At 38.9% G+C, this 18,344-nt stretch overlaps 1 protein-coding gene across 1 annotated transcript; it reads left to right on the top strand.

Moving 5' to 3' along the window:
* On the top strand, nt 346–15,822 carry LOC100738533 (olfactory receptor 10A5). Its single transcript, XM_013979099.2, has 4 exons — nt 346–1,968; nt 2,337–2,501; nt 12,981–13,067; nt 13,347–15,822. The coding sequence occupies exon 4, from the start codon at nt 13,505–13,507 to the stop codon at nt 14,456–14,458; it is 954 nt and encodes a 317-aa protein (XP_013834553.2). The 5' UTR covers nt 346–1,968; nt 2,337–2,501; nt 12,981–13,067; nt 13,347–13,504; the 3' UTR covers nt 14,459–15,822.

Here is an 18,344-nt window from a genome sequence, read left to right as displayed (position 1 = left end):
GCATGTAGTGGGACGTGCAATAGTTTTAGTGTCTTTCTCTAGGTCATAAGGCTAGAAATTAAGAGGGGAAGAACCAGAAGTTCCCGTCGTGGCTCAGTGGTTAATGAATCCGATTAGGAACCATGAGGTTGCAGGTTCGATCCCTGGCCTTGCTCAGTGGGTTAAGGATCCAGTGTCGCTGTGACCTGTGGTGTAGGTTGCAGACGTGGCTCAGATCCCAGATTGCTGTGGCTTTGGCATAGGCCAGCGGCTGCAGCTCTGATTCGACCCCTGGCCAAGGAACCTCCATATGCTGTGGGAGTAGCCCAAGAAAATGGCAAAAAGACCAAAAAAAAAAAAAAAGAGAGAGAGAGAGGGGGGAAGAACCAGAATGAAAGTGTTGTTTTGTTTCAAGTACCTTTTTTTATTAAAAATTTAATAAATGTACATGGCAAAGTTAATTTAGTACAAACTAACACACAATCAAAAGACCTCCCTGTAAGGTTGACCTCTGCACTTCCCCAGTTTCCTGCACTACAGGCAGTGACTCTTACCGATTCCTTGTGTATCCTTCCAGAAATTTACTGTTTACCCATTTCATTTGTATGTGCGATATTTATTCCTATAACATATATATCATTTGTGTAATGTGTATATAATATTCGTCACTCTGCTTTTTTCAAATAAAAATTTATCTCGGCGTTTATTCCACGTTAATACATTGACGCTCACATGGTATCACAATCGAAGACCTACAATTTTTAATCAGTCCCTTATTGGTGGATAATTTTCACTTTCACTGTTCAAAATTTCACTATAATGACAAACAGTTGAATCGTTCCTGTGCCTGAAATTGTATGACTCTTCAAGCCTGAACCACTATTTCTGTCTGGTTCTCCTCACTAGCCTTTTCTAAACCAGTAGGCTCAATTCACTTGATCAACCTTTGGACAAGGGCTTGCATCTTTAGCATATAGAACTTCCTTAATAATGACCAGCCTATATTAGTAAAAAGACAAAAAGATCCTAAATAGAGGAAGTCTGTTTAACTGAGTCCTTTCTTTCAGCTATTTCTCCCCTCCTGGATTTTGTGTATAGCAGCCACGTAGTCTTACGTGCCTAATTTATTTGTTCCATGCCTGGCTTCCCCCAATCAAATGTAAGCACGGGGACTTGGTTTTGTTCATTTCTCTTTCTTGGGGTCTAGAACAATGCGTGGCGTATCGTCATCACTCAATATTTATTGATGAACAATTACTGGCTATTGGAAAGGTTATCATAACATAAATATTCATTTTATAGTAGTACATGTGCCGTAATAGAATATATTGACATCATTGTTAATATATCCCATCCCATTATACCAACTGTGTAAAATAAGCATATTATCTTTGGCTAAGCAATATGAAAAAGGTAAGTCAGGGTTATAAAATTGCCGAGCATCACACATCAGAGTTCTAGTGCTGGGATTAGACGGAGGTCACGTAGGTTCCAAAAATGCTGTGCTTTTCTCTGCACTATATGACATTCCCAGAGCATGGCTTTCCTTTCTTGAACTTCATCCTACTGGCGTCTGACATTCCTTAGGGCCCAGAGAACAGTGGAGTCAAGAAAGGTCAGTCTCTTGGGGGAGGGAAGGGAGAGGAACTGCGATGAACCCAGAATCACCTGGGGGGAAAGACAGCTGCCAGCCCTTCACCTGGCCCCGAGGACAAAAGAGGCACAGCTGGGACTAAATCTTCTAAGGCGGGACCGGGAGCCTGGCTAATCCACCCAGGATGCTCCCTGATGCCTGACACAGAGAAGGCAGCAGTGGCCTGACTGCAGGTCCAGCCAGTAACGGCTCTTCCAGGACAGGGAGTGCGACCTCCTGGTTCCTCCTCTGGCTCTTCTGGCAACAGAGCCAAGCTTCCCCAAACACTCGAGGGCGTGCATGAAGCACAGGGGTCAGGCAGAGCGGAAGGAGGCCGCTGTCCCCATTGGGCACAGGTAAGGCTCTTAGCAAGGCCGACTAACCAGGGCCCCTCCCGGGTTCAGGTGATCAAGGGGACGAGGTTTGGCAGGGTTTTGTTGGACGTGTAATTCTGTTCCTTTCCACTCGGGGAAGATCTCATCAGTCTTCTCCTCCCTGGGCTCCAGTTTCTCCCCTCTGTGTCATAGGAGAAGTGAGATCTGGGACCACAAGCAGCCTGAGATTACCCAGGTGATTTTTGTGGGTCAGAAAAGTCTCGGTCCCTGTGGCTTTGCCAGGACACGTACCTCCTCAGAGTCTTGACTGTTGTCTAATTAACTCAGGGAAGACTTGCCTCAGTGAAACGTGCACAAGGCAGATCACATCAAGCACAATATTTCTTTAGGTCAGTTCTGTGGGTGCAGAAGGCCTGGAAGAGTGGATTCCTTCTCCTGGGACAATCGGTCAAATGGTTAGCAGAGGACTATTGCTGCAGAAATTCTAAAGGGACTGGCAAGGAAACTATTGACGAACCAGCCTTGGGCCACCGTGGTCTGCGCTTCTTCCTCAGGTCAGGCGGGCATCTCTTGATCCCCAGGTGTCTCCAGAAGTTCTATGGGAAACCCCAAAAGGCCTTCCTTCTCCCTGCCTCCTCCCTCCCAATCCTTCTCCATAGAATCACTCAGTGTACTTTCTCATGAAACGAAGCTTCTAGTGAAAATGACTTGTTGTAGAAAAATGTGAGTGTCATGAAATCCAATGGAAACTCCAGGAATGATGACCTTTCTGAAATTTCTGTATTCACTTTGCACTTATTTATTATAAATAGCTTAATCCGGATATGCATCGGGCTTATTCAGGTATGTAATAAGTTCCTTGTCTGAAGGAGTTTGCAAATTAAACTAAGAAATCCAGATATCAATAGATCATTAAAATTATTAAGTATTTTTTAAAGCAGCCAGAAATAACCCTGTCTGGAAGCAGCACAGGGAAGACATATCTGAGTTTTGAAAATGAGAAGGAAGAAGTCAGCCGGAGCAAGGAGGTGGCGTGTGCACACTAAAGTGACGTTACGTGAAAAGATACAGACTACAAGTCATGGGTGAAATCCAGCCAGCCCCCTGTGTTATTTGTCCCATGGACTAAAAATGAATTTTGTATTTCTTTTGGTGGTTAAAACAAATCAAGAGAAGAATAACAGTTATGACATCTGAAAAATTACTTGAAATACCAAAAAAAAAAAAACAATTTTTTTTTTGCCTGCACCTACAGCACACAGAAGTTCCAGGGCCAGGAATCAAACTTGTGCCACAGCAGCAACCAGTCACAGCAGTGACAATGCCAGACCCTTAAACCGCTGAGCTACCAGTGAACCTGAAATTCAAATTTATGGGAACTCGGCCATGCTCATTTGTTTAGCTATTGTGTATGTTTTTGTACCTAATTGTTGATAGGTACAAAATATTATATTATATATTCAGCTTTTTGCATGTGTATATTTGTTTAGGTGTTGCATAGTTGCAGCAGAGAGCACTTGGTCCACAAAACCTGAAATATTTTATATCAGTCCTTTTACAGAAGAAATTCCCCAACCTCTATATAGAATCATGAAGGGAAGTAATTAATTCAATAAGTGGTAAGATGCTGATGATAAGGGACAAAAGGCGAGGCCTAAAATATCTTTTGTGTTCAAAATATAGGCCTTGCTGAATAGCCATGTGGTTTTATTATATTTTTTCTCATTATGCTGCTAAGTGCAGGCCTGCAAACAATTTACCAGATTCCTTAATTATCAAATTACTTAACCTGTCTAAACTTCAATTCATCCATTAGCGATACGGGGAGGATAATAATGGCGTAGAAATCAGACAGTTGTGAGAAGAGTATGAAAAAAATAAGAGGGAGTTCCCGTCGTGGCTCAGTGGTTAACAAATCTGACTAGGAACCATGAGGTTGTGGGTTCGATCCCTGGCCTTGTTCAGTGGGTTAATGATCCAGCGCTGCTGTGGCTGTGGTGTAGGCCAGCAGCTGCAGCTCCGATTAGACCCCTAGCCTGGGAACCTCCATATGCTGTGGGTGTGGCCCTAGAAAAGACAAAAAAGAAAAAAGAAAAAAATGAGTAAAATTACATAGCATAATTTTATATATTCAGTAAACAGTACCAACGTATGGTCGCATTTTTATCATTACTGCTATATAGCAAATGTAGCCCACTATAACATGTTTGGAAAATCAGAAAATTAGTGAAAAGTCCCATCCCTTTTCCCACCAGTTAAAGGTAATTATTGCTAAAGTTTTGCCTCTTCTCTCAGTCTTTTTTCCTATTCACACATTTACAGAGTTAGACTCTTACATGGGCACATGTGTATTTTTGGGGTCTTTTCTTTTGGTATACATCGTGGGTATTGTTCACGATGGGTCTTATTCATCGTGGGTATCATTCAACAGCATTTCTTCAGATAAGACTGAGGATGACATGCCATTATCTGAGCTAGTTAGTTGTGGACTACTGGTTGTTTCCAGTTCTGACACTGAAAACAACCCTGAGTATGTTTATAAGTGAAATCATTGTCTATGGCTGTGATTATTGGCTTAAATTAGAAAGCCCAAGGACGTTCTTGAAACCAAATGTGTGAACACTTCTTTGAGACTTCATACAAATTTTCTAAATTGTTTTTTTTTAATTGATACTAAGTTATGGCCAAAGCCAAAGATGTTATCTACTGTAGCATCACCCGTATCAGCCCTGAGCATTATGGTTATATGACTGTTCCAAGTTCCATGAGCAAAATTGAATTTTTGTGTTATTTATTCATTTGTCTAATTTTTATTTTTACTGCTAGAAAAATTAAGTAATTTTATGCTTTTTCTTTATTGGTGTTTTTGGTGAATTGAATCTTCATTTCCTCTATTTTGGAGAGGAAAGAGAGAACTTTTTATCGAAGTATAGTTGATTGAAAACATTATATTTGTGTCAAATACAGCATATTGATTTATTTAGTATTTTTGTAGATTATGCTCCCATAAAAGTTATTACAAGATAATGGCAGGAGTTCTGCAGTGGGTTGAGGATCTGGCATTGTTGCTTGAGCGGCTTGGTCACCGCTGTGGCACTTGTTTTACTCTTGTCCTGGAGCACCCACATGCCAGGGGCGTGACTAGACAACAAACAAAACAAACCAAAGATAATGGCTCTTGGGAGTTCCCGGTGTGGCACAGCAGAAACAAATCTGACTAGAACCCACCAGGATGCAGGTTCGATCCCTGGCCTCACTCAGTGGATTAAGATTGGGCGTTGCCATGAGCTGTGTGTAGGTCATAGACAGAGCTCGGATCCCACTGTAGTGTAGGCCAGCAGCTAGAGCTCTGATTCAACCCCTAGCCTGGGAACCTCCATATGCCACAAGTGCGGCCCTTAAAAAGCAAAAAAAAAAAAAAAAAAAAAAGCATGATGGCTATAATTCCCAGGGCTATACAGTATATTCTGGTTGCACATCTCTTTTATACACAGTAATTTTGTATCTCTTAATCCCATACCCCCAGTTTTCCCTTCTCTGCTTTCCTCTCCCATTTGGTAACCACTAGTTGCTATATCTGTGAGTCTGTTTCTTTTTTGTTATATTCACTAGTTTTATTTTTTAGATTCCATATTAAGTGACACCATATGGTATTTGTCTTTCTCTGACTTATATCACTAAGAAGAATGTTCTCTAGGTCCGTACACATTGCTGCAAATGGCAGAATTTCGTTCTTTTTTGTGGCTAATACTCCATTATGTATATCCTTTATCCATTTGTTTGTTGGCGGGCACTTGGGTTGCTTCTATGTCTTGGCTGTTGGAAATAATACTGCTATGAGCATTTGGCTGCATGTGTCTTTTTTGGAATCAATGCGTTCCTTTTCTCAGGATACATACTGAGCAGTAGAATTGTGGGGTCACATGGTACTTCTGTTTTTAGTTTTTGAGGAATCTCCATCCTGTTTCCCACAGTGGCTGCACCAGTTTGCCTTCCCACCCACAGGGTGCAAGGGTTCCCTTTCCTCTGCATCCTTGCCAACGTTTGCTATGTGTAGACTTTTTTTTGACTTTTTGTCTTTTCTTGGGCTGCACTCGCGGCATATGGAGGTTCCCAGGCTAGGGGTTTAGTCAGAGCTGTAGCCACCGGCCTACGCCAGAGCCACAGCAACATGGGATACAAGCCGCATCTGCGACCTACACACGGCAATGCCGGATCTTAACCCACTGAATGAGGCCAGAGATCAAACCTGAAACCTCATGGTTCCTAGTGGGATTCATGAACCACTGAGCCGTGATGGGAACTCCATGTGTAGACTTTTGATGATAGCTATTCTGACAGGTATGGAGTGATATCTCACGGTGAATTTGATTTGCATTTCTCTGATGATTAGTGATATTGAGCAATCTGTTCAGGTGCCTATTAGCCATCTGTATATCTCTTTTGGAAAAAAATTTCTATTCGGATCTTCTGCCCATTTTTTGATCAAGTTGTTTGTTTGTTTTTTGATATTGAGTTGTATGGGCTGTTTTATACATTTTGGATACTAACCCTTTGTTGGTCATAATAACGTTCACAAATATTTTCTCTCATTCTATAGGTTGTCTTTCAGTTTTGTCAGAGGTTTCCTTTGTTTGCAAAGGCTTACGTTTTTATGTCCCATTTGTTTATTTTTGCCTTTATCGATGTTTTTCCTTAATGATTCATATGACCTCTTTACCATCCATGTAGACAGTTTTTATTATCTGTTGAATTACTGCAGATATTATTTCAAATTTATCATTGTATTTTAAAACATGGACTTGTTTTGAATAACATATTTCATTATAATAAGAGTTTGTTTATTTGAATACAAAGATCACATCATAAAGATGAACAATGTAGAATATGTGAAACTCATGAAAAAATCAAAACGCTCTTAATCACTGCACGAAGATTTTAATTAAATGAAAACAATTGAACTTTCCTACTTATGAATATAATTTTTATATTTTAAATGTCTTTACACTTAGCATACTATTTTGTAACATACTCCATCCACTTAGCTAAATATATAGACTCTCTCCCCATACTGATGAGTGTTCTTTAATAACAATTCTAAATCACAGCATAGAATTCCACAGTAGAGAGTATGACACAATTTATTTAAACACCGTGCTATTTTTGCTTTTTTGGTTCCTTTTTTTTTCAATCACGTTATCATAAGGTTGAGGAAAACATTCAGGTAAATACAGTTCATACCCAAATTTAATCTAAAATTGCAGATTATATAGTGCTAGTTCAAAGTGTCTTTGATTATATTGTGAAATCTGTTTGTCCTTTTCTGTCCTTTTCACCTATCATACTTATTCTCCTTAATTTGTAACATAAGTTATTGCTACAATTTTTAAAATATTATTTTTAATTTGCATTTACTTTTTGATAACTTTGAGCATTTTCTCATGTTTCGTAGCCATTTTTATTTCAAACACATGATTATATCCTTTGCATAGTTTTCTTTTTCTTTCTTTAATGTCTTTTTTAATAACTTTTTTTTTATTGTGGTAAACCTGAGAACTCAACAAAATTTTAAGCACTCAGTATGGTTAATTACAGGCACAATGTCATACAACAGGTTTATAAAATTTATTCATCTTGCAAAACTGAAAGTTCATACCCTTTAAACAGCAACTTCCCTTTCTCCCTTCCCCCAGCCCCCAAATCTCACTATTCTACTCTCCGTTTTTGGGTTTCACTATTTTAGATACCTTATATTAGTGGAATCATGCAGTATTTGTCCTCTGTCTGGCTTATTTCATTTAGCATAACAGCCTCCAGGTTCATCCATGTTAGTGCAAATGGCAGAATTTCCTTCTTTTTTAAGTCTGAATAATATTGCATTACAGGTGTTTACCACATCTCCTTTATCCATTTGTCATTGATGAGCACTTGGGTTGCTTCTGTATCTTGGCTATTAGAAAGAATGCGGCTATGAATATTAGGGTGCATGCATCTTTTTGAATTAGTGTTTTCATGTTTTTTCCAGATATATATACCCAGGAGTAGAATTGCTGAAATGTATAGTAGTTCTGTTTTTCATTTTTTTAGGAACCCCCATACTGTTTCCCGTATGGTAATGGCTGCTCCATTTACATTCCCACCAGTAGTGTGCAAGGGTTCCAATTTCCCCATATTTTTGCCAGCACTAGTTATCTTTTGTCTTTGATAACAGCCCTTTGGCCAACTGTGCAGTGACATCTTATTTTGAGGTGAAAATGTTTTAATTTGCATCTCTGTGACAATTAGTGAGACTGAGTATCTTTTCATGTACCTGTTGGCCATTTATATGTCTTCTTTGAAGAAATGCCTATTTAAGCCCTTTAATTGAACCATTTGATTTTTTGCTAATGAGTTGTATGAGTGTGTATTTTGGATATCAATCCCTAGTCTGATATATGGTTTGCAGATATCTGCTCCCCTTCTGTATGCTGTCCTTTTATTTTCTTCTTTCCTTTACTGTATAGAAACTTTTCAGTTTGGTGTAGTTCCAGTGTGTCTAATGTTGCTTTTGTTCCTTGTGCTTGTCGTATCCAAAGAGTCGTTGCTAAGCCCAGGGTCATAAAGCTGTTCCCTGGGCTTTCTTCTAGGAGTTTTGTAGTTTCAGGTCTTACTTTTATATCTTTAATCAATTTGATGGATTTTGCGTATGGTGTAAGATAGGGGTACAGTTTCATTGCTTTGCATGAGGATATCCAGTTTTCCCAACGCTGTTTATTGAAGAGACCAACCCTTCCCCTGTGTGTGGTCTTGGCACTCCTGTATGATCAGTTGAATTTAAATGCATGGACCTATTTCTGGGCTCTAATTTCTCTTCCATTGGTCTTATATTTCTGTCAGTCTGCCCCTTTCCCTACATAACTACTCCCTTTTTTTTTTTTTTTTTTTTTTTTTTTGGCTGCACCCATGGCGTATGGGAGTTCCCGGGCCAGGGATCAAACCAGTGCCATAGCAGTGACCCAAGCCACTGCCCTGACAATGTTGGAGCCTTAACCTTCTGCACCACAAGAGAACTCCCCTAATTGACTGCTCTTGAAGAATCTCTAGGGATATTTTCTCAGATATCTCTAGATATATTCCTATCTTTAATTTTTAGTATGTTTTGTATTTGGGGATCTTTAAAGTTCAGAATCACTTAAATTTGGTTTGGGCTAATTAACCATCTTTTTTCTTTGTGAATTTTGCTTTAGTATATTGCTTAGAAAGACTATCAATATGTAAAATTTAAAATAAACATATGTTCTTTACATTCAAGTAGAGTTAAATTTCAACATTTAAATCATTACCTGTATTGAATATAATATTTGTATGAAAAAAGGTAGAATTTAGCTAGACTTTTGCATTGCTTCAAATCTCTTTATTAATTTCTTCTTGTAAATAATGTTCCTGGATATTATGTTTCAATGATTTGTCTAATACAAATATACTAGACCTAAAGCATGTTTAAATAGACTATAAAATATTTTCATATTATAAATTATATAATATAGTATGATATTATAAAATATTTTAATATATGGCCATATACATATTCCTTCCTTTATTTTTTCCTTTAATGTTCTTGGCATTTGCCGTCTCTTTTATTCACTTATATTAGAATCATTTCATCAAGTTTCAAACAGAACCATTGGGATTTTGCTCTAGAATTACATTAAGTGTTTTTAATAATTTGGTAAGGATTCATATTTTTATAATACTATTTCTGTAGTCATGAACTCAATGTGATAATTTTTGAAAAGGATTTTATAACATTTTATAATGGTTTTGGGTATTCCTAAGTAGAATAGTACACATTTCTTGATAATGTTTATTCCAAGGTTTTTGCATTTTAATGATAATGTGGAATTTATTTTTGACAATTTTCTTTGTATATAGGAGAGATATTGATTTTTTTACATCTATTATAAACCCATCAAATTTCTTAGCTTTAATAACTATTCTTTTGTAATGATAACTTTATATTCTCCATTTAAATATTTTGCCTTATTTATTCTTCTTGTCACAATGCATTGACCAGAATTGTCAAAACTAGTAGTGGTCTTAAAACCCCAGCATTATCTTTAGATGGTCCTTGGGATATTTGTGACTCCCCTCAAATATATGCAAAATTGTGTACGTATATTTGGGGATCAGAAAGAGTTCATAGCTTTTATCAGGGTATAAAAATATTTCATAATCCCCAAATTTTCAGAACAATTGCTGTAATATTATACTCTTACCCTCACAATTGACTATCATTTTAATACATATTCACTTTGTATTAAGAAAGTACTATTTTATTTGGAGTTATTAAGACTTTGGTTGAATTTTTTAAAACTAAGGATAGATGCTCAATTCATCAATATTTTCAGGATCTGCTGAGGTTGACATATATTCCTCAATTGAATTTTTGATGGAATTAATTAAAATTATAAGCCGTATTTGCATCCTGGAATAAATAGGCTCTACAGAAGTAGTTTGGGATTAGCGAGATCTCCTTTTACTTGGTATTTTTGCACTTGAGTTCATAAATAAGATTCATCATTGGGATTTTTGTGTGCATATTATATTTGCAATTTTTGAAAAGAAGAATGTATAATTGTCATAATATAAATCGGGAAATACTGCATCTTTTCTTTGTTCTGAATCACAATATTTATCTGTTCCGTGAAGCAGTGAATTACTTCATGCATTAAAATATTCCAGCTGATGGCCCTTTTCGTATACTTTTATAAAATTACTTCAGCCACTCATATTTATCCTAAAACATATTAATAGAAAATTATCAACTTTAAATTATCATTTTAAAATAGTATTTATTAATGTTAAGTGTACTATTTTAATTGAAAATTTTTTCTTCTCTTTCTAAGGTTATCTTTAATTTCACATTCCTATTATTGCATATTTTTGTTTTATCCGGGCATTTCTTTATTTGATTTCCCAATTTTTTATCCCTACTTTTTAATTTTTCCAAGGATTGACTTTTAAAGTTTACAGTTTTAAGTTTTAAATTTTATTTCTGGCTTTTAACTCTATTTCCTCATTTGTGTCTATTTTCTAAGTTGATTGGAAAACCAAGTTAATTTTTTCATTATTTTTTATGTGATAATAATAAAAGTCATAATTTTCCCCTCAAAATTTTAAAACCTGAATCTACTGTATTTAGTCATGTGTGTTGTCAGCAGAAATCTGATCTTCTTGTGAGTTTTTTATTCCATCTTTGAGATGTAATTGGCATTTAACATTCTTTAAGTTTAAGATATGCAACAATTGATTTGATACACATATATGTTGTTATTGCTCTTATTATAGTTGCTATTGAGTTGTATGAGTTCCTCGTGTATTTTGGATATTAACCCCTTATCAAATATATGGTTTGGAAATATTTTCTCCCATTAGGTATCTTGCCTTCTCATTTTGTCGATGGCTTCCTCTGCTGGGCAAAAGCAGTTTGGTGCAGCCCCCTTCATATTTTTACTTCTGTTGTTTGTGCTTTTAGTGTCATATCCAAAAAATATTGTTGCTATGACCAGTCTCAAGATTTTTTTCCTACATTTTGTTCTAGGAATTTTACAGTTTTAGGTAATACATTTAAGTTTTAATCCATTTGGAGTTAGTTTTTTGAGTTGTGTAAGAGAGAGTCCTTGTGTTTTTGTACATAGCCTGAAAAATCCTTTGGTTGTGGCTTGTGTGGTTTTACTTTTTCATTTTTATTTGTTTTCTATCTGAATGGTTAAAGGGAATTTTCCCTATTCTCAACTTTAAAAGAAAAATGACATGAAGATCAGGACATAGTGTTATATTTCCATTTATTTTGTTGTGTGCTGAGGAATACTCTCAGTTCAATTGTTAGCTCAGTGATTTTTTTCCTAGTGTTGTGTTCTTGATAATATTTTCATAATTTCATATAGTACCCTAGACATTTTGCCCATCTTTTGGCCAAGTTCATAGTCATCCCTGTTGCCTAGAAAAGCCTTCATAGACTGTTATTAGGTTTCCTATTATATGAGACCTAAGATACTATATATTTCTTATATCATGATGTGAGACCTAAGATACTATATATTTCTCATATCATGACCTACATTGTGATTGAATATAATTGACTAAATATCTCTTTCATTAGAGTCTGAGCTTAAAGGGAGCAATCAACTGTCATACCTTAGTGCCTCAGTAGAAGTGGGATGTTGTAGTTCCTGCTGTGGCTCAGCAAGTTAAGGACCTTGGAGTTAAGGACGTTGTCTCTGTGAGGATGCAGCTTCGCTCCCTGGTGTTGTTCAGTGGGTTAGTGGTCTGGCATTGCCTCAAGCTGCAGCAAGGTCACAGATACAGCTCAGATCTGGTTTGCCATGGCTATGGTGTAGGCCTGCACCTGCAGCTCTGATTCAGCACTTAGGCTGGGAACTTCCACATGCCACAGGTGCAGCCATAAAAAGAAAAAAAAATAGAAGTGGGATATTGAATTTTTTCATATCACTTAAGATTTCATCTATTTCATATAAACCACGTTAAGTTGTTTATTCATAATTGTTTTCCTTTGAATATTCACTCTACGGTTCCTCATATTTTTCACAGAATTTTTGTGGGAATCTGTATATTTCTTTATATATTTATTTTTAATTTACCCACTCTTGAAAGAAAAGCAGTTGGAATCTCCTGGGACACACTCGCTATCTCCTTAGTGGTACCACAGAACTCCTCTCAGATCTTAATTGTGAAAGCAAGTGAACATGATGGGTCCTGACTGTCCATTGTCAAAGTTTTGTTGGACTGAGGAGAAAGCTCCTAAGGTCGTTGCCTCATAACCTGATTAGGCAGGAAGGAATAAGTATTATATGACCTGAAATACTCCTCAGTTCTTACATTAAAGGGGGGTGCCTTAAAACTACCACATTCTGTAGGAATCTTTCCCGTGACTACATGCCATTTGCTCTCTTGCTTGTACTCTGGTCACCTCAGTACAAAATATGATACAGAAGCTCATGTTTTCCACTGTACACCACCTCACATTGTTTCAGGACTACAGTCCCGACATGCATACGAAAATTCTGGCAGCAGATGGGATGGATAATCACCATGAATCTTTGAAGGTGGATATATAACAGGTAAAAATGGAAAAATTCTATTTCTTTTACTTCTGACTCCACTCCATTGCCTCAGGACCCCTTTCACATAGCCCCACCTCAAAAGTATTAAATATTCAGCAGAAAATGAGTGTATGTGACAGAGAGAGAGAGAGAGAGAGAGAGAGAGAGAGAGAGAGAATATGAGCGATTTGTTTTAGCAACTATGGTAACAAAGTAGAAAATGGATCATAAAGAATACTAGTAAGAAAGGATGAGCCATTGCCCATTTCAGGCCATTCTTCCTTGTGTTTTTATCAGTAGACCACACAAGGCCCTTCCTCTCCCACTGAGATCCTGATCTTGCCTCTTTCACTAACACTGCGAAGGAGTCTGAAAAACAAATCCAGAATCTGACCCTTCCAATTAAGAATCTCGCTCCATGACCACAGCTGGGGATTCCTTCCCGTACCGTTTCTATGGCTGAAGGCAACTGGACAAGCGTTGGTGCATTTATCCTCACGAGTTTCTCTTCCCTCCCTCCTGGAGTACAGTCCTTTCTCTTCCTGACATTTCTGTCCGTCTACCTGGTCACCCTGATGGGGAACGGCCTCATCATCCTGGTTACCTGGGCTGACCCCATGCTGCACAGCCCCATGTACTTCTTCCTCAGGAACTTGTCCTTCTTGGAGATTGGCTTCAACCTGGTCATTGTGCCCAAGATGCTGGGGACCCTGATGGCCCAGGACACAGCCATCTCCTTTCTTGGCTGTGCCGCTCAGATGTATTTCTTCTTCTTCTTTGGGGTTTCGGAATGCTTCCTCCTGGCCACCATGGCCTATGACCGCTATGTAGCCATCTGCCATCCCTTGCGCTACCCGGTCATCATGAACCCAAGGACACGGGCCAAACTGGCTGTTGCCTCCTGGTTTCCAGGCGTTCCTGTAGCTACGGTGCAGACCACGTGGCTCTTCAGCTTTCCATTCTGTGGCACCAACAAGGTGAACCACTTCTTCTGTGACAGCCCAGCGGTGCTCAGGCTGGTCTGTGCAGACACAGCATTCTTTGAGATCTATGCAATTGTTGGAACCGTTCTCGTTGTCATGATACCCTGCCTGCTGATCCTTTGCTCCTACACTCGCATTGCCGCTGCCATCGTCAGGATTCCGTCGGCCAAAGGGAGGCACAAAGCCTTCTCTACCTGCTCCTCCCACCTTCTTGTTGTCTCCCTTTTCTATGTATCTTCAAGCCTCACCTACTTCCGGCCCAAGTCCACTAATTCCCCTGAAAGCAAGAAGGTGCTGTCCCTGTCCTACACTGTTGTGACCCCCATGTTGAACCCCATCATCTACAGCCTGAGAAATAATGAGGTCAAGAATGCTCTTGGCCGGACCTTCCGTAAAACGTTAGGCATCAGAAACTGCATTCTATAGACATGCTGAGGGACAACTAAAGTTTATTAAATGTGGAACTACCAGTTCCATGTTTGGGATTCATCTCTGCCTCTCTTCCCATCTCCATAGCACCAAACCCCAGCTGCTGAAATGGCTATCGCAAAGCCCAGTTGAGAGAAAACAACACAGACGAGGATTGGATGCATCATCGCATGTGCCAGATGCTCTGCTTGCTTATTATACACTTATATTCTTCATTTGTTCACTTGAAATCTTGGCACTTCTGTGACCCACACATTTCAGATGTTTGCTGTGTTAATACGCACCAATGTAACATGCATTGAGAACAGTATGAAACTTCTTGTAAGGGGGACTTTGGGACACAAAATCATCTTGTCACCTTATCTGGTTTTGGACAAAGCCAGTGGGGGATGGGCTGGGGGGAAGGCTAGAGTCCCACCTCCAAAAAATTCTTCTCATTCATTCACTTCATTTTGCATGCCTCTGAGGCAGTGTTGGCTCAAATTTGTTGGTATTTAGGATGGGTACAGAAGCGTGGATCACCAATACCAGTGACTTTTCCTTTATAACCCCAACATCCTTAGTCAACTCCTTTCAGTCTTTTTTCCCCAGGTAGAATCATCTGAGTTTCCAAATTTCTCTCTCTTAGTTCTGTTTTCAGGTTCTTAAGCTTTGTTGAAGTAATTTCAGATTTTCAAACATAATTTCGATTATGGCACTGCTTTCCTCAAGGCTTCCAGTGGATCCCAGCTACTCCAGCAGAAGTCTTATTAACAGCTCTGTTATGGTTTGCTGAGTGCCTTTTAATTTTAAAACTTTGTGTTTGTTGATGTGAAAGTGCAAAGACCATAAAACGCAATTACTGCCTTCAGAAGTTTATCATTTCATCAACAATAGAAATTAGGAAAGAAAAAAAACTGTAAACTCCTGGAGTAACAAAATAATAGTACATCAAGGGACCTCGCCTGTTTTCATATTCCACTCTGCCATTTACTAGCTAGGTGACCATGGGAACGTGAATTAAACTGTTTTTGCCTCCTTCTTCCTCTGTAAAATGATGCAAATAATAATAGCATCTATCTTAGAGGTTTGTTTTTAAGAGTAAATGTTGCAAGATAGCACTAAGCATATTGTAGATCCATATATAGGTGTTTGCTCTTAGCAATTACCTCATCTGAGTCCCTCATTCGATAGCTAAGGAAAGCAAGTTTCAAAGACATTTGATCATAGGTAATTGAAGCAAATTTCAGGTGCCTTGAATCTCAATTTTCTACTTTTTTTTCAGTACCATGCAATGCATGCCTAATTAATCAATTAACTCAGATTCAGAGTAAAAGAATATTTTTAAAAGAGCAGATGGAGTTCCCGTCGTGGCACAGTGGTTAACGAATCTGACTAGGAACCATGAGGTTGCAGTTTCGATCCCTGGCCTTGCTCAGTGGGTTAAGGATCCAGCGTTGCCGTGTGCTGTGGTGTACGTTGCAGACGCGGCTTGGATCCCGCGTTGCTGTGTCTCTGGCATGGGCCGGTGGCTACGGCTCCGATTCGACCCCTAGCCTGGGAACCTCCATACGCCTTGGAAGCAGCCCTAGAAAAGGCAAAAAATAAAATAAAAATAAATAAAAGAACAGAATGGGGAAGACCTGCATAGGCATTAGCATATGGGAAAAAGATGGGGGGAACATGGCTTGAATCCAGTGCTACTATGTTCAACCCACTGCAGTAGAGACTAGATGAAATGGTTAAATCACTAAAACAGACACCAAACAGGATTATCTGTGCAGTTCATTGGTGAGATAGAAATACATGCATATAATTAGGGTCCTGAGTGATAATACATGCAAAGTGATTAGAGTAGTAAGGAACAGGAGTGGAAGATAAAGTAGAGGCAGAGGTTTTGAGCTGTGTGCAGAGATGGAGTCTAGGACAAAGAAGCAGTGTTTCAAAAATGAAGAGGCCAAATTACTATAATGGATCCAATAATATCGGGTGTGCACCAGGAGTCAGCAAGCTCCGTCTGCAAAGGGACAGATAATTAATACTTTAAGCTTTGTAGGGCAATTGTACAGGTAGTTACAAAACAAAGATAAAATTTTTCAAAGATTTTATTGGTGGGCTTTAAAATGTAATATTGAATACCGTTTCTTGTAATACCGTTCTTCTACTAATGACATTCCTTTTTGGGGGACAGCATTTCACTTAACTGAGATGCAGTCATCAAAATCAGTTACAGGTGTTCACGTGTCAATGCTACTCTGTAACGAGATTTTACACGTTGCGTCTTTGAAAAATGTCTTTTCACACAAGTGTATGCTGCCAGACACTGTTATCACCTACAATTTAATATTGCATGTTCATTTTTTTGGACTACATTTATACATTCTCTTAGATTCTTCTAATATTTGTTTTTAGCATGTCCCTCATTGCAGATGAATCATCTTCAACTGTAGGTTAGATAGGAGCTCTAATTTCCCAGTTAAACATATCTCGAAATGTGGAAATCTTTACTATTGTGTCAAGGTCTAAAAACACTTGCGGAACTCCACCTTGAACTCAGAATATATATTTGCCGTAAATGTGTATAAGAATGGAGATCTTGCTTCTTTAATTTTTGACAGCATGGGAAGGATATAAAACACTTGGCTTGTAAGTCAAACGACATCATCAAAATGATCTCACTGCAGAATAAGTTTCCCACATCTGTTTCGCTTTGTCATTTTTGCTTGAATAAGAAACAATATCCTATCGGCACTGAAAGATTATTTCCACAGTCATTTATTATCCCAAGATTGAGAAAATCTCTTCCTGCTCAGAAAAAGTTTAATCTTGTCCCTGCACTCAAAAAAATTGCAATAAAATTTACCAATGCTGAGGTATCAAACCGCTCTGTGGTAGGGCAATTTGGGATATTCAGCTTCTATTTCTGATGAAAATTTATGGAACTGATAGCTCTATCCACAAAAGTGAATTCAGTTTACTGCTGACACTACTAGTTTAATAATAAATGATAGATTCATATACTTTCCTTTAATTACCTGATGATGAACAAGTCAATGAACACGCATAGGTTTTAAATAATTTACGTATTCACAAACTGTAAATTTTCTAACTAAGCCTTTTTCTGCCCCCCTTATATTTTTACCACGATCTGTTGCAACACATCTCAGCAGATTCCACATCGAGTTCTACTGCATTAATATCCTCTCAGCAGCCCTGAATATGTTTGGATGGTCAGGCACTCAAGATGGCTGTTCTCTTGCTCTCTGTACATCCTCTGCTGGCCCAGCGCCTGCTTCACAGACCCCTACTCACATGAGCGACCTTCCTGCGAACTCGCCCCAGGCCCCAGCTAGTGATCGTTTTACATCCAAGGGGCAGTGAGGGGCGTGCTTCTCTGCCCTTTTCCCTGGTAATTGCCGAGCCATCCAGTTCCCCTTTAACTGGTGACCTCCCCCTGCCCTCTGAGCTGCGCCCGCCGCCCTGTCCTGCTGCTCAGTGGTGCCCAAGGTGAGGACTCTCCAGGACCTTGCTTCAGAAACGTGAGCGCCCCTGATCCCTTAAACCCTTGCCGTCTCTGTCGCTGACCCTGGGCTCTTTCTTCAGTCTTGAAGTGGGGCAAGGACGAGGCTTGCAGACCTGCAGCTGCCACCCCCCCAGTTGTTCTGGCCTCCTGCTGCTCCAAACAGGGATTAAGCCTTTAGTCACTTCAAATTCAGTGTTAACTCTGAATAACAACTGAGTAGGACCAGTAACACCGGTCAGTTCCTCCGGAGCCCCAGAAAACCCCTTGTAATCACGTGCCTTATTTTTTTAACCGACTGGCATTGATATTGCTCCCAACATCTTCAGCTCCTCAAGGATCAGTTCTTCTCAAAATGCTCACGGTCATAAAAGCAAGATTATT

Source organism: Sus scrofa, chromosome 9 (assembly GCF_000003025.6).
Source record: "Sus scrofa isolate TJ Tabasco breed Duroc chromosome 9, Sscrofa11.1, whole genome shotgun sequence".
NCBI classification, from domain to species: domain Eukaryota; kingdom Metazoa; phylum Chordata; class Mammalia; order Artiodactyla; family Suidae; genus Sus; species Sus scrofa.
The sequence above is the reverse complement of the archived record's forward strand: the minus strand, read 5'-3'. Positions and strand labels throughout refer to the sequence as shown.

Bases quoted from the DNA above. Each gene is read 5' to 3' on its own strand.
- LOC100738533 (XM_013979099.2), top strand. From the start codon at position 13,505: ATGGCTGAAGGCAACTGGACAAGCGTTGGTGCATTTATCCTCACGAGT.